Here is a 17,477-nt window from a genome sequence, read left to right as displayed (position 1 = left end):
TCTTTGCACTATTTTTCTACATAGTCTCCATAGCGATTGAGGCACTTATCGTATCTCTTCACAAGCTTTGAAATTCCTTCTGCATAAAAATCACCCGCTTGTGCCTGGAGCCAGCCTGTGACCCCATCTTTGAGCTCTTCGTCGTCATCAAACCGCTGTGACCCAAGCCATTTCTTCAAATGCATGAAGAGGTGATAATCACTTGGCGCCAGGTCTGGGCTGTAAGGTGGATGGTTGATAACGTCCCACTTGAAGGACTCAAGAAGGGCCGTTGTTCTGCGAGCAGAGTGAGGATGGGCGTTATCGTGCAAAAAAACGATACCGGAAGTCAGCATACCACGGCGTTTGTTCTGTATAGCCCGTCGTAACTTTTTTATTGTTTCACAGTACACGTCTTGATTAATGGTCGTACCACGTTCCATGAATTCAACCAACAACACCCCTTTGGCATCCCAAAACACCGTTGCCATCAGTTTTCTGGCAGAAAAATCTTGCGAGGCTTTTCTTGGTTTGGTAGGCGAATTTGAATGTGCCCACATCTTTGATTGTTCTTTTGTCTCAGGGTTCACGTACTTAATCCAGGTTTCGTCACCGGTCACGATTCTGTTTAACAATGGTTCTCCTTCGTCCTCATAACGTGACAGAAAGTCTAATGCAGAGGCTATTCTTTGAGTTTTGTGGTGGTCGGTAAGAATTTTGGGCACCCATCGTGCACAGAACTTACGATAACCCAATCTTGCTGTCACTATCTCGTACAAGAGAGTCTTAGAAATCTGTGGAAAACCAGTAGACAACTCCGACATTGAGAAACGTCGATTTTCACGAACTTTTGCATCAACTGTCTGAACGAGTTCGTCAGTCACCAATGATGGTCTACCACTCCTCTCTTCATCATGAACGTTTTCTCGTCCACTTTTAAATAAACGTACCCATTCACGGACAACTCCTTCACTCATAACTCTTGGTCCATACACGGCACAAAGCTCACGATGAATAGCTGCTGCAGAATATCCTTTGGCTGTCAAAAACCTTATGACAGCACACACTTCACATTTGGCGGGGTTTTCTATTGCAGCACACATTTCAAACTGCCGCAAAAACTAAACTAGCGCAGGTACGACGTTCACTCGACCACGGCTTGATGCCGACTGACCTGTTGAGTGCGTGAACGCACAGATGGCGTCGCTACTCCCCCCACAACCCACACTGTGACCAATCGGAGGTTACTTTCTGAACCGCCCTCGTATTTATCAGGAACACCAACTATATATGATTTAGAAAACTTTCACTCACTTTCACACGAATAACAGCACATGTTCCTTTCCAGTGGGTAACTAGGTGGTGGCAGGAAGAACATCCAGCCACTCTTTAAAATACCAATTCTTAGGACTAAAGGTAGACATAAGGATTTCTTTGAAATATTACATTAGAGACCTTGTGCAGTAACTCAATGCTGCTGTCTTCACTACAAGAATGGTCACCACTGTCCCTGACCATGAAACATGAAGAATAGTTTACTTAGCTTACTTTCACTTTATTGTCTCTTATGGTGTTATATTTTAGGGCAACTATGTGCAGTTATAAAGAATATTTTTAGCCCAGAAACAGTCAGACTGATCTATGGTGTATGTTCATGAACTTCATGTAGGCTGTTGTTCAGCTATCTCAGTATTTTAACTCTATCACCCTTGTACGTATATTCGATCATGAGAACTGTTACCAACAATGACGACTTACTAAAAAGAAACAGCAACACTCATTCCACAAATATCGGACAGAAAAACAATATTCACTTTGGTAACAAAAAACGAGGGACAGACGAGTGAACATGCTAAAGCAGATTGTCAAAAAGCTGAAAAAAATGTATGTTTGTCCCTCGTTTTTTAAAATTATTAAGACCTTTACGAAATATTTTATTTTTACTTCGTAATTTTATTATTTTGCCAAATATTATTTTATGACTATCTGTTTTTTAGAATGTTTGCCTTTAATGCTTTAGGACTGCACGTTGCTAATTCACATTCTTTTATTTCTGACACTAAGGCTCGTAGAATCATAATTTTAAATTCCTTCCATTTTCATTATTTTTATAAGACTGGCATGCAACATAAGACATAGCAATGCCTTTTAAAAATTGTCACATGTAAAAATTTGCAATCTACATAGGAACTTCATTGACAATATTTCATAAATATGCACAACTACTGTGCCCTCTCGATTTTCTTCTTCTTAGTATTGATCTGTAAGAATTAATTATTATGTATTGAGTAATCTATATAAATGGAAGTCTCTTATTACACAATGAAATCGTATCTGTGCAGAATGTACTACACATGTCAGTTAATGATTTTTGCAGCCTCCTCATTGAAAAGCAGCCTGATGGAGCGTCTATCGTTTCAATAAAGACATGTTGCTGCTCGACAGTACATTGTCTGATGTGACAATGTTTGCCATTTGACTTTCACAACAAGTTCATTGGAAAGAAGCCTGCTGCCACATCTTTGGAATGGCGTCTAATTTCACCATGGCAACCAGTGGTTCCAAATGGTTCACTAACAGGCCTTGAGAGAGCAACCCATGTACTGTCTAAACGATGTTCATTTATCCTACATGTTTAAATATTTTTAACACTTCTTAATTGACAATAGCTGTTGAACAAGCTAAGTTTTATGTTTGTCTATTTTCATTTCTTGTCAATGTTCTTTTAACTAAGAAATTTAACATTGTTTTTCAACCTATAACCCATTGGTTAGCAATGACATCATTCTGCCAGAAGTGGGCAGAGCCTCCGGAATATATAGTAAGACGTGTACTGGTTTCTCCAGTAATGATTTATCACCAGAAGGAGGTTCTTAGTCATTGGTAATTCATAATTTTATAGCTTTCTAACTTTATGTATTTTCTTTAATGTATGTAGCCCTCTGATCAAAGTTTTGTATATGACTTTTAGGTCTGAAGATGACCACAGTTGCAGTGTTGAAACTGGTCGCTGGAATAAATAATTTGTGATCAAGACTGCTTTTAATAGTAAATATTTGTAATAACATTGATCATTGTATACTCCCACAATGTATGCAACAGTAATTCTTAAGACCAGCTCAAATTACATGGAACCTTGAAATACCTGGGCTAAAATTACTGGAGCTCTACTGTATATGCAAAGGAGCCAACTTTCAGCAATCAGCAGTTTAAACACCCTGAAGAGTAATGCTCAAGCTAGTTCAAACATCAAATTTACATTTTTTAAAGCCTACAGTTTTCTCATGCAATGTGATCATATATCATACATGGGACACTTCTAACTGATGAAAAGATGGCAGGAATAAGTAATCAGAGATAATAGCATCTGTGCATCATGAAACAGAATGCAAGACTGGGGTGCAGACGAGTGCGGGGGGAGGGGGGGGGGGGGGGGTGTTGGTAGGAAAGAAAACACAGCGACTTCTGAGATAACAGTGCACATAAAAATTCACAGCTCTCTGAATCTAGTGGACGTCAGGAGGCTACTGCGATAATAGCGAACTAGTGTGGGATGTAAAGCTGATGAATGAAGCGGAAGCGGTGACAAAGATGATGGGTGTGGAGGTATGTGAAAGAGAAATATTTGTGGCAACTGAAGACAAGGGAACTGCATGGAGAGACAGCTTCCATCTAAGCAAATCAAATAAGCTGCTATTTGGTGGTGGTGGTGGTTGTGTGTGTGTGTGTGTGTGTGTGTGTGTGTGTGTGTGTGTGTGTGTGTGTGTGTGTGTGTGTGTGTGTGTGTGTGTGTGGGGGGGGGGGGGGGGGGGAGAGAGAGTTCCAACTGGCCCAAGATGTGGAGCAGCTACTCAAGTTGGCCATGTTGTGTTGGTTGCAGGCTCCACCGGGCATGGTCATCTTTGCCTTTGGCCACTGTTTTGTAATGGTCATCAAATCGGACTCACAGCTGGTCATCATGCTCACATAAAGGGCTGTGCAGAAGTTGTAGATGAGCTGGTATATGATATTACTGCTTCACAGTTGGCTCCACTTTTGATGAGGTAGCATATGCTAGTGACAGATCTGGGTTAGGACGTATCTGGTTGAGACATGGGACAATTCTTGTACCTGGCTGTTGTATACAGATAGGCCGGAATTACAGCTGACATAAGGATGGATCAGGATGTCTCATAGGCTAAGTGTGCAGTACAATAAAACTCTGCAAAGATGGGAGATATTTTTGGGAGAATAATTTTCCATTTCAGTTGAAAATGAGAGGTAGTGAAAGTTGCAGTGAATGATGTGGTCCAGGTGTTCAAGTATGTAATGATAATGAGTAATAAATGGAATGCTCCTTTGCACCCAGATAGTGGGAAAAATAAGAGAGTGGGAGAAGTGAAAGTTTTGGCATGAGTCAACATTCTGGGCAGGATGTTGCTCAGCTTTTCAAGTACGCCATCTAATGGTAGTGAGACTGACTTTTAGTGTAGAAAGGATGGAAGCTGTCAGTTGGAGATATTGTTGATCATTAAGATTTTGATAAATCGGAGGTTTTTAAGAAGCCATCAGAGAAGTTGAGATTGAGATCCACAAAATCTGCTCTGAAGGTACAACAGGAGAAAATATGCTAATGCTGTGGGGGATGAGGAAATTATATTTTGACCCTGGCAATAGACCATGAAGATATTATCAATGCACCTGGACAAAATGAGAGGTTTTGGACCTAGAGACTGTAATAATGATTCCTCTACACTGCTCATAAGCCCATAAACATGGTGGCATAAGAGCGCACAATGTGCATACCCATGCCCATGATATGGGTTTGCTTCTACATCTTTTCTGAAAAGAGATAGTGTAGTATTTCCTATGAATAAGGAATTAAACTGTGGGTCTGGAGATGCTGGAAGAGGTAGTATTCGATGACAGGAAGGCTACTGTACTGCGAGATATTAACTGAGCCAAAATGTCCCAGAGTTCTTGTTCACGTGCCTATCTACAGTCAGACACTTCCATTTTATTTACGGTAAATAACCTTTCCTCATTCCCTTGCTTGTATGTCACCTAGGATTTTCCATACTGATTGCAAAAGTTTCTTAATTTCAAACTCAGTTATTTAATTTTTCCATAACTAACTGATCATGAATGGAAACATAATATGTTTGGTGAGCCATTCGAGAAAATTGGGAAACAACACAATTGTCTCACTTGTATCAAAGTCAAATTCTGCTAGTTTCAGCACTCTGAAAACACTGTACTAAATGCATACACCCTTTTCCCAGAATTTTAACTGAGGTATACACATTACCAGAAGTATAGAGAGAAGAGTTCCACAATGCTTGCTGTTCCTGTAGATTTGAACTGTTTCTATCCTGCATCTCAAACAAATGTAACAACATTATTTCATCTTCGAGACTTTCCGAGACAGACGACTTAGATCTCCTGAAACATAGAAAATATTGATATTAACTTCAAACTGCTTGTCATAATTACATGATTTGCAAAACTCTTGAAAGTACTGTGGAGTAAAACATGATAAAATCCTCTGTAGCAGGGTTGGGGGTATTGTGTGTGGCACAACATAAATGGACTTTTAAATGATGTGTGTACAAAGGTTTGCAGGCAATTCTTCACTATCATACTGGCAAATGTTAATATAACTTCCCCTATTCTTCATAAACATGGCACACAAACAAGTAAAACACAAACAGAAAATTTATTTTTTGCTCACCAACTGTGTACTCATCTTTCCTCATTTTACATTAATTATTACAAGAAATGCATCTCTGACATGTAACCTAAAATGCAACATAATATCAAATAAAAGTATGGTTGGTTTGAGAACTGCAGTGCTGTAGGTACTTCAACCTATAAAAGCACAAAATTATGAGGTAGATTTGCTAGCCAGTACAAACCTTCAGGAAACTTAAAGTTTAGTGCATTACATAGACCCATATAAAAGTATATGAAACTATTATAGCTTTCCGAGGTACTATCTTTTGTACTGTTATCTTTTGTATCGGCAATACTAAAACTCTCTCCTCCTGAAGGTAAGTACTAAACTATGATTCTGCCACATAATTTTGTACTGTACTAAAGTACAGTATGTATGCAAAAGTTGGTGGTTGTCAAAATGTTATTTATATGCAACTTCATACTAACTGAGGACTACAGAGCCTCAAAAGTTCGCATTTCTGTTCTGCTCTTCATCATTAACATTTTCACATCCTGAACAAAATTCACACCCTCCAATGAATTATTCACTTGTTGGATTGTGTTATAAATTCAGTCATGTATCACAAAATTTTTATTAACCAGATAATTATTTTAGGTCAGTTATGACTACCTTCAACCTGATTGAATCCACTCCATTACATAATTCATGTAACTGCATACACAGATGGTATGGTACAGTTACACTGAGCAGCTATTCAAGCTTTGTCACAAAATCTACAAATTCTTCTGAGTACCATGGACACTAATGTTTATGCTTTAGGCACCTAACGTCTTTAAAGTATTAACAAGCCTGGTGAATAATGTTTAGATTTTGAGATGGAGCTTGCATAGCTGATTAATGTGACTATCATCTACATAAGAAATGGCATGGATTATGTAATGCACTGGATACACTCAGGCCTGAAGGTGGCCATAGCTGACCTGGTTAATAAAATTTTTGTGATCGAAGACTAGATTTATAACAAAACAAGTATTTCCTGGATCTCTGTGAAATCTTATGGCAAATATGTTGCAACTTGTGAACACCATGCTGTTTTCAGCATTAATTCAATTAAAATAATAATACAGACTAGGTCTCATACATGCCAGCTGTTTGGTTTCTGTCAACTTTTATATGTAAACTGTCACCATTCATACACAGCTAACAAACACAAATGGTATATATTCCAAGCACTGTGAATGCACAATGTTTATGCTGCACTGTGTCATTTTGCCATAATTTATCAATATTATTTTCTGAATGGTCTTTCGAAGATGGAATCACAAGTGCAAAAGATATGGGGAACACTCAAGTTTTGATATTTCTTCTGTATTCTTCTTTTAAGTATCTTAATCTATGACTGTTTCACCTCCAGATAGATGTACGAGGTGTATTTCAGAGCTAAGGCTCGATGACCAATATTTAACTGATGATAGGCCTGAATGAAGTTCTATTCATGAAGAGCTGACTATTGATTCTTTAGGAAAGGAAACTACTGCAATGTTCGTTTGATTCAGCAGTCACTTGGTAAGAGCAGATAGCAATGGCCAAGACAATAACAGATTCTGCCAGTTGTGAAGTGCATTGTGCAATTAGTTTTTTGCTGGCAAAAGGATCTTCAGCTGCTGAAATTCATCATGAGTCTAGTGAACTAAAAGAAACATTAGATAAAAGTTTTTACAATGACATTATGTATGCACAATATTAACATTGATGTAAATTGTCCTTTCTAGATGAACAATGGTGCTGATGGGCTTGAAACTAGTGAAGGTTGGCTTTAGCTCTGCATGTCATTGTATTCCAGTTCATGAGACTTAATTGTGGTCTGCCCAAAACATCCTATATTGTCTCCAAGTAGCCTGGATTCAGCGATTGGGTATGATTTTTTGCTTCGCCGTGCAGCAACTTTTGTACACCAACAATTTTTCCTTTATAGTTTCACAGAGAAACAAGTACAAGAAAAACTTTTGCTTTTTAACAACCTTGGAAATCATATTTTCTAAATAAGCACTTTTATTATAGAATACTGTTAGATGTCTGCTCGATACAACCCACTCCCTTAACATCTTATCACCGACAGAAGCAACTAATTAAAAACAACTGAACATAGTCTAATCTTCAACTTCCATTTGCCACTTCACACATATTACATTTTTTTTTTTTTTTTTTTTTTTTGTTTCCATTACTCTATAAAATTTACCATAAGCTGTTACAAGATAATAAAGTTTATTGTCAAAACAAAAGGAAAAAATATGACTCTTCATTTGAGATGTTTGGGTAATTACAGGAGTGATGCATAGTGTATGGACCTGAAATACTGAGTAACAAACAAGTTTGAAAATTGTGTCGAGAATTTCAAAATGGCCACACAAATGTTCACAAACAGTGAAGATGCAACATCAGTATTCAGACCACAACATCATTGATCAAGTGAACCAAACACTTCATAGTGATTTGCGGTTAGTGGTCAGGCTAATTAATTCCAAAATGTTGCTCGAACATCAATTTACAGGACTGTCACTGAACAGCTTGGAAAACACAAACTGTGTGCGAAATGGGTTCCAAAAATACTCAACAATCAGCACAAAAGAGCGAAGAACACAAAGTGGGAGAGTTTTTGGAGCACTATCGACAAGATGGAGTGATTTGCTTTCCCACATTGTTATGTGTGGCAAGACATGCATATCTTACACCAATGTAAAATCGACAACAATCTATCCAGAAGCATCAATCTAGTTCACCTAAACAAGAAAGTTTAAGCAGTCTCCACTCGCGGGTCGAAAACGTATGGCTACTGTATTTTGGGAAGGAAAGGGCATCCTTTTGATTGATTTCACGGACCATGGGTTAACAATGGCAGCTAACATATACTGTGAAATGCTAACCAAACCGAGATGTGCAAACCAAAATCGACACCATGGTAAACTGCTGTCTGGGCTGCTGTCTGGAATAACTCTCTTTCATGACAATGCACGCCATCGCACCGCTGCTGGAAGAGAGAAGAATATTTAGGATTTTCATGGTGAACTTTTTGAGCGCCCTCCATACAGTTACAATCTTGAACCAAATGATTATTTCCTCTTGTTTCATTTTAAAAAGTAGCTGTATGGACAATGATCTCAAAATGGGGATGAACTTGAGACTTGTGTTAACTGGTTCCGTTCCTGGCAGCAGAGTTCTATGCAGAGTGGTTAAAGAAGCTGTGCACTGCAGAGTGGTTAAAGAAGCTGGTGCAGCATTACAAAAAATGTGTAGATGTGAATGGTAATTACGTGGAAAAGTAAATAGACATGTAGTAAAGTATTACAGTCAATAAAAACTTTTCTCAAGAGCTCATTTCTTTTGTATGACCAAATGGACCTTAATTTTCGAATACACCTCTTATATGAGAAAGGGCTGGAGCACATATCATGCTTACTGTTTAATGCTTGTAGCTTAGTGATCTTAACTTATATATTTGGACACTATGTGAAAAAAGATGGTGTCAGATAAAGATTACAGATAGGAGGAAGCACTCAAGTTAGTATTATCATCTTATCAACTTAAATTTTGTTTCGCACTAACCAAAACAACTAAAATGAGATAGCAGTATTGTTACAAGTCACAAAATGACTCAGTGAAAATATTTTTGTGAAATAATATTCTAGATTTTATATTTTGGATTATACAAAGAGTCAACCGAAAATTACATCAATGTTACTGTCTCCAATGTGTAATAATATTTTCTCCAAGAACCGAGGGCATAAAGTAAAAACACACATACCCAAAAGGTACTGACAATGGAGGCACTCTTAAACGTGCACAATGTCATGAGGGAAAGAAAAGAATATTGGTAAGAGCAACTAAATGAAACCTTTCACATGAAAGGAAGAGAGCAGGAATGAAGGTAAGAGATGTAATAAGATGCAAACAAAAAAGCTTTGTCATGAAATATTTGAAAGTGATTGTTGATATTCATTAAATCATTATCTTGATTTTCTTCTGCTTTCAAGAGAGGAACAGGGCCACCTGAATTTTGTTTATTTCCAGAGAAGAAACTGGCAGTTTTACCAAAATTTTCTTGAACTCTGGACTCCCTAGTCCTGAATCAGTAATAGTCAGAATAACTTAAGTGGCTGATGTTTTCAGTTTGTCTTATGTTAACATTAGTGATCCAACATTGCTGTGTACAGCACTGTAGTTGTAATTATGTATACAATGTTGCGTGGTTGTGACAACATTATCTGAGGAGGTAAGAACATAAAATGCGAGTTGTGAACTGCAGAATTTCAGTGCTCTTACAAGCCACTGGTAGATGCGAGTTGTGAACTGCAGAATTTCAGTGCTCTTACAAGCCACTGGTAGAATTGTAATCTGTCATGACTGTCTTGTTGTCTTGTGGTATGACAGGTAGTACACACTTTAAAAAGAGATGTGAGTAAAATAGCTTCTTATACATAATTCACCACATAACAGCAGGGTTGATAATTTCAGTTAATCATTTACTTGTTGTAGCCCCTGTCCCTCCATACCTGGTGTGCAAAATGCACAAGAAATAACATGGTCCTCTACACTTGTTGAGTATAATCTTGTGTCTGCAAATGATAAACATAATGTACTGAACACTATTTCTGACTGAATGGAGCACTGTAAATGTTATTTGGCATAAATCACACTGATCAGTTCATAAAAGAAACTCCTGAATCACAGCAAAGTATCAAAACTTATTTGTCTTGTGCAATAATTGACTCAATTTCAATTTTTTTCACTGTCCAAAGTGCTTGGAATTGATAATCTTATTCAGATACCAGTGAAACTTCAACACAGTACATACGAAATGGATAATATAGAAAACTGAAATCAGCACCAGAGTTAGTCTACTAAGCACAGACAGAAATATAACCAGTAAGTAATGGCCCATGGATTTCAACAGGTAGAATGCCCATACGAGTGATTACTGAACATTTTATACACAAGCAAAAGTTAACACATTTTTTGTAATGCCACATTTACACATTTTGAACTGAATAATGAGTGTTTGGATGCTAGCTGTGTATGTTTTACAGAAACAATAATTTAACAGTCATGTTAATGAGCGGTATTTTACAAGGATCATTTCAAAAGTTCTGCACACTGTAAGATACAAAATAATTTATTTTAGAAAATATCTTTGTAATTTATTTTACAAAATACCTTTACGAGCCTTCGATATAGTTTCCATTCTCACTTATGACAGCTTCCCAAAGTTTTGGCGACTTCTGTATTCCAGTTAGAGCACCTTCGCTGTTGAGCTATCTGATTACTTGTCTCACCTCACTGAAAGATCCATCAATTGTATCAAAACATTTTCCATTGAGTTGTTTCTTTAATTTGGACTCTTATCAGGACTGTACAGTGGGTGGGGAAGCACTTATCATTCAAATTTGTCAAGCATTTCTCTCACTGGTAGGGCAATATGCAGTCTTGCATTATCATGCAAAATGAGGATACTAGCTGCAAGCATGTCAGGTCTTCTTTGCCAAATTTTCAGGCACAAAACATTTTGCAGAAACAGCTTGCAGTAAGTGCCTGTTACAGATGTGCCCTGAGGCACTCTATTTGTAGCCATTACTTCGTTCATGTCATAAAGATCATCATCAGTTTTGTCCTTGATTGTTGGTGGCAGAACTTGTTCAGGGAGAGGAGTGTCAACTTTTTTGTTGTGATGACTGAGACTTTATTTCTGGTTCAATATATCATATCCAGGTTTCATCAAGTGCAACAATTCCTTGCAGAAACTGTCCTCCTCCTGTTTGATAATGTTGAAGCAATTCTTCTGCTACTCTTTTGCAATCTGCTTTCCGCTCTTCACTCAGATCACATGGAACCTATCTGGGAGCAACTTTTCTCATCTTTAACTTTTCTGTTTATGATTATGTAAACTGAAGTGACGGACATTCTGGCCTCATATGCAATTTCCTCACATGTTTTTTGTTGTTCCCCTCTCAAAATGTAATTAATAATAACCTGGGAGATGTAATCTGTTGCAGTTGATGGCCTTCTACTTCCTAGGTTGTCCTCATACCTTCATGGAAGCTAGGAGACCACTGTGATACTGTGCTATGATCCATTACATTATTCCCACCCACCTCCCCCAAAGCATTGTAAATTCCTGTTGTGTTCTTTCCAAGTAGGGATTTTATTTTGATGCAGGAATGTCAGTCACTACATGTAGTTGAACCTGACTCAGTTTCAGCTTTCATTTTAAAACTGAATTACTCACAACACAGCCACTTGAACCAGCACAGAGGAAGTACCTCTGCTAAGAATGTAGGCAGTTGACAGACGTTGTGGAGATATATCATTCTCTAACGTGCTATTCTGAGTGACACTTCAGGTATGTCATTCTGCATAATAAGAGATTTGTCACTTAACATTGTAAATATTGAATATCAGAACAATACAGAAGAGTTCTTTCAAGGGTAGTATGTCAGTTTGTAGTGAGCTGGTTTAGATGTGAGCTGTCTTACATCTGAGCTCTTGATATTCATACAAGTCGTTCTCTTATCTCCAAAGGTCTCTTTAATTTTCCTGTAGGCGGTATCTATCTTACCCCTAGTGAGATAGGCCTCTACATCCTTACATTTGTCCTCTAGCCATCCCTGCTTAGCCATTTTGCACTTCCTGTCGATCTCATTTTTGAGACGTTTGTATTCCTTTTTGCCTGTTTCACTTACTGCATGTTTATATTTTCTCCTTTCATCAACTAAATTCAATATTTCTTCTGTTACCCAAGGATTTCTACTAGCCCTCGTCTTTTTACCTACTTGATCCTCTGCTGCCTTCACTACTTCATCCCTCAAAGCTACCCATTCTTCTTCTACTGTATTTATTTCCCCCATTCCTGTCAATTGCTCCCTTATGCTCTCCCTGAATCTCTGTACAACCTCTGGTTCTTTTAGTTTATCCAGGTCCCATCTCCTTAAATTCTCACCTTTTTGCAGTTTCTTCAGTTTTAATCTACAGGTCATAACCAATAGATTGTGGTCAGAGTCCACATCTGCCCCTGGAAATGTCTTACAATTTAAAACCTGGTTCCTAAATCTCTGTCTTACCATTATTTAATCTATCTGATACCTTTTAGTATCTCCAGGGTTCTTCCATGTATACAACCTTCTTTCATGATTCTTAAACACTGGAACACGTGAGGCAATACTGACCTTACGACTTATCTTAGAAGAAAGATTAAGGAAAGGCAAACCTACGTTTCTAGCATTTGTAGACTTAGAGAAAGCTTTTGACAATGTTGACTGGAATACTCTCTTTCAAATTCTAAAGGTGGCAGGGGTAAAATACAGGGAGCGAAAGGCTATTTACAATTTGTACAGAAACCAGATGGCAGTTATAAGAGTCGAGGGACATGAAAGGGAAGCAGTGGTTGGGAAGGGAGTAAGACAGGGTTGTAGCCGCTCCCCGATGTTGTTCAATCTGTATATTGAGCAAGCAGTAAAGGAAACAAAAGAAAAATTCGGAGTAGGTATTAAAATTCATGGAGAAGAAATAAAAACTTTGAGGTTCGCCGATGACATTGTAATTCTGTCAGAGACAGCAAAGGACTTGGAAGAGCAGTTGAATGGAATGGACAGTGTCTTGAAAGGAGGATATAAGATGAACATCAACAAAAGCAAAACAAGGATAATGGAATGTAGTCTAATTAATTCGGGTGATGCTGAGGGAATTAGATTAGGAAATGAGGCACTTAAAGTAGTAAAGGAGTTTTGCTATTTGGGGAGCAAAATAACTGATGATGGTCGAAGTAGAGAGGATATAAAATGTAGGCTGGCAATGGCAAGGAAAGCGTTTCTGAAGAAGAGAAATTTGTTAACATCCAGTATAGATTTAAGTGTCAGGAAGTCATTTCTGAAAGTATTCGTATGGAGTGTAGCCATGTATGGAAGTGAAACATGAACGATAAATAGTTTGGACAAGAAGAGAATAGAAGCTTTCGAAATGTGGTGCTACAGAAGAATGCTGAAGATTAGATGGGTAGATCACATAACTAATGAGGAAGTATTGAATAGGATTGGGGAGAAGAGAAGTTTGTGGCACAACTTGACCAGAAGAAGGGATCGGTTGGTAGGACATGTTTTGAGGCATCAAGGGATCACCAATTTAGTATTGGAGGGCAGCGTGGAGGGTAAAAATCGTAGAGGGAGACCAAGAGATGAATACACTAAGCAGATTCAGAAGGATGTAGGTTGCAGTAGGTACTGGGAGATGAAAAAGCTTGCACAGGATAGAGTAGCATGGAGAGCTGCATCAAACCAGTCTCAGGACTGAAGACCACAACAACAACTGTCTTACAGCCCTTGACCCTCTGCAGATGGAGACCAAGTTCCACGGCACAATTAGTGGCACTGCATAGCATGTCCACTGCATCAAGAAAACACAAGGAGGCAACCATAAATCTTCAATAAGATAGAAGTGCTCATAAACAACATCGAGGTGACAGAGCATTACTGAAGTAGTTGGTTCAGTTACAAACAATAAAAAATGCCATTTATATATTTCAATGCATATCTTTGTGGCTGGAAACTGGAAGCCACAAGTGAGAGCCTGTGACAAAGCAAGCTGGGATATTTTTACTTCCCCTCTTGTTTTGCCATCTGCCTGTATGCTTTCATTTTTTCACTTTTAACTATTTACCATTAACAAACGTGAATATAATCTGCATTTTCATAAAAGAGAAAGGCTGGCCCTCAGTTTTAAAGAATATAACACCAGATCTAATTTTGTGCTTAGTTTTATGTATGTAATTGATTTTCTAACTTATTTCGGCTATTCCTAGTTAGTATCTTTTGTTATAGGGTGAAATCAGTAACTGTTTCGTAACTTAAATTCTATTGTTGATGTATAAACAAATATAAATTCTGTACTAATTATAAACATTTGGAGGAACAATTAATGTTGTTGTTGTTGATGTTGTTGTGGTCTTCAGTCCTGAGACTGGTTTGATGCAGCTCTCCATGCTACTATATCCTGTGCAAGCTGCTTCATCTCCCAACAACTACTGCAACCTGCAACCTTCTGAATCTGCTTAGTGTATTCACCTCTTGGTCTCCCTCTACGGTTTTTACCCTCCACGCTGCCCTCCAATACAAAATTGGTGATCCCTTGATGCCTCAGAACATGTCCTACCAACCGATCCCTTCTACTAGTCAAGTTGTGCCACAAATTTCTCTTCTCCCCAATCCTATTCAATACCACCTCATTAGTTATGTGATATACCCATCTAATCTTCAGTATTCTTCTGTAGCACCACATTTCAAAAGCTGCTATTCTCTTCTTGTCCAAACTATATATCGCCCATGTTTCACTTCCATAAATGGCTACACTCCATACAAATACTTACAAAAACGACTTCCTGACATTTAAATCTATACTTGATGTTAACAAATTTATCTTCTTCAGAAACGCTTTCCTTCCCATTGCCAGTCTACATTTTATATCCTCTCTACTTCGACCATCATCAGTTATTTTGCTCCCCAAATAGCAAAACTTCTTTACTACTTTAAGTGTCTCATTTCCTAATCTAATTCCCGCAGCATCACCCGTTTTAATTCGACTACATTCCATTATCCTCGTTTTGCTTTTGTTGATGTTCATTTTATATCCTCCTTTCAAGACACTATCCATTCCGTTCAACTGCTCTTCCAAGTCCTTTGCTGTCTCTGACAGAATTACGATGTCATCGGCGAACCTCGAAGTTTTTATTTCTTCTCCATGGATTTTAATACCTACTCCGAATTTTTCTTTTGTTTCCTTTACTGCTTGCTCAATATACAGATTGAATAACATCGGGGAGAGGCTACAACCCTGTCTCACTCCCTTCTCAATCACTGCTTCCCTTTCATGTCCCTCGACTCTTATAGCTGCCATCTGGTTTCTGTATAAGTTGTAAATAGCCTTTCGCTCCCTGTATTTTACCCCTGCCATCTTCAGAATTTGAAAGAGAGTATTCCAGTCAACGTTGTCAAAAGCTTTCTCTAAGTCTACAAATGCTAGAAACGTAGGTTTGCCTTTCCTTAATCTAGCTTCTAAGATAAGTCGTAGCGTCAATATTACCTCATGTGTTCCAACATTTCTACGGAATCCAAACTGATCTTCCCCAAGGTTGGCTTCTACTAGTTTTTCCATTCGTCTGTAAAGAATTCGTGTTAGTATTTTGCAGCTGTGACTTATTAAATTGATAGTTCGGTAATTTTCACATCTGTCAACACCTGCTTTCTTTGGGATTGGAATTATTATATTCTTCTTGAAGTCTGAGGGTATTTCACCTGTCTCATATATCTTGCTCACCAGATGGTAGAGTTTTGTCAGGACTGGCTCTCCCGAGGCTGTCAGTAGTTCTAATGGAATGTTGTCTACTCCCGGGGCCTTGTTTCGACCCAGGTCTCTCAGTGCTCTGTCAAACTCTTCACGCAGTATCATATCTCCCATTTCATCTTCATCTACATCCTCTTCCATTTCCATAATATTGTCCTCAAGTACATCGCCCTTGTATAGACCCTCTCTATACTCCTTCCACCTTTCTGCTTTCCCTTCTTTGCTTAGAACTGGGTTTCCAGCTGAGCTCTTGATGTTCATACAAGCGGTTCTCTTATCTCCAAAGGTCTCTCTAACTTTCCTGTAGGCAGTATCTATCTTACCCCTAGTGACATAAGCCTCTACATCCTTACATTTGTACTCTAGACACCCCTGCTTAGCCATTTTGCACTTCCTGTCGATCTCATTTTTGAGACGTTTGTATTCCTTTTTGCCTACTTCATTTACTGCATTTTTATATTTTCTCCTTTCATCAATTAAATTCAATATTTCTTCTGTTACCCAAGGATTTCTACTAGCCCTCGTCTTTTTACCTACTTGATCCTCTGCTGCCTTCACTACTTCATCCCTCAAAGCTACCCATTCTTCTTCTATTGTATTTCTTTCCCCCATTCTTGTCAATTGTTCCCTTATGCTCTCCCTGAAACTCTGTACAACCTCTGGTTCTTTCAGTTTATCCAGGTCCCATCTCCTTAAATTCCCACCTTTTTGCAGTTTCTTCAGTTCCAATCTGCAGTTCATAACCAATAGATTGTGGTCCGAGTCCACATCTGCCCCTGGAAATGTCTTACAATTTAAAACCTGGTTCCTAAATCTCTGTCTTACCATTATATAATCTATCTGATACCATTTAGTATCTCCAGGGTTCTTCCATGTATACAACCTTCTATCATGATTCTTAAACCAAGTGTTAGCTATGATTAAGTTGTGCTCTGTGCAAAATTCTACCAGATGGCTTCCTCTTTCATTTCTTCCCCCCCATCCATATTCACCTACTACGTTTCCTTCTCTTCCTTTTCCTACTACCGAATTCCAGTCACCCATGACTATTAAATTTTCATCTCCCTTCACTATCTGAATAATTTCTTTTATTTCATCATACATTTCTTCAATTTCTTCGTCATCTGCAGAGCTAGTTGGCATATAGACTTGTACTACTGTGATAGGCGTGGGCTTCGTGTCTCTCTTTGCCACAATAATTCGTTCACTATGCTGTTTGTAGTAGTTTACCCGCACTCCTATTTTTTTATTCATTATTAAACCTACTCCTGCATTCCCCCGTTTTGATTTTGTATTATAACCCTGTATTCGCCTGACCAAAAGTCTTGTTCCTCCTGCCACCGAACTTCACTAATTCCCACTATATCTAACTTTAACCTATCCATTTCTGTTTTTAAATTTTCTAACCTACCTGCCCGATTAAGGGATCTGACATTCCACGCTCCGATCCATAGAATGC

At 38.3% G+C, this 17,477-nt stretch overlaps 1 protein-coding gene across 2 annotated transcripts in view; it reads right to left on the bottom strand.

The window, feature by feature from the left end:
* Window positions 1-17,477, bottom strand: part of LOC124715343 (E3 ubiquitin-protein ligase TRIM37-like) — a 291,007-nt gene that overhangs the window by 74,947 nt on the left and 198,583 nt on the right. For both annotated transcript variants that reach the window (XM_047243092.1, XM_047243093.1), the window contains exon 12: window positions 5,267-5,400. In XM_047243092.1, the coding sequence (XP_047099048.1) occupies window positions 5,267-5,400 (134 nt within the window). The remainder of the gene's footprint in view (window positions 1-5,266; window positions 5,401-17,477) is intronic.

This window comes from Schistocerca piceifrons, chromosome 1, assembly GCF_021461385.2.
Source record: "Schistocerca piceifrons isolate TAMUIC-IGC-003096 chromosome 1, iqSchPice1.1, whole genome shotgun sequence".
Taxonomy (NCBI): domain Eukaryota; kingdom Metazoa; phylum Arthropoda; class Insecta; order Orthoptera; family Acrididae; genus Schistocerca; species Schistocerca piceifrons.
This window is presented reverse-complemented; position numbering and strand designations above follow the sequence as displayed.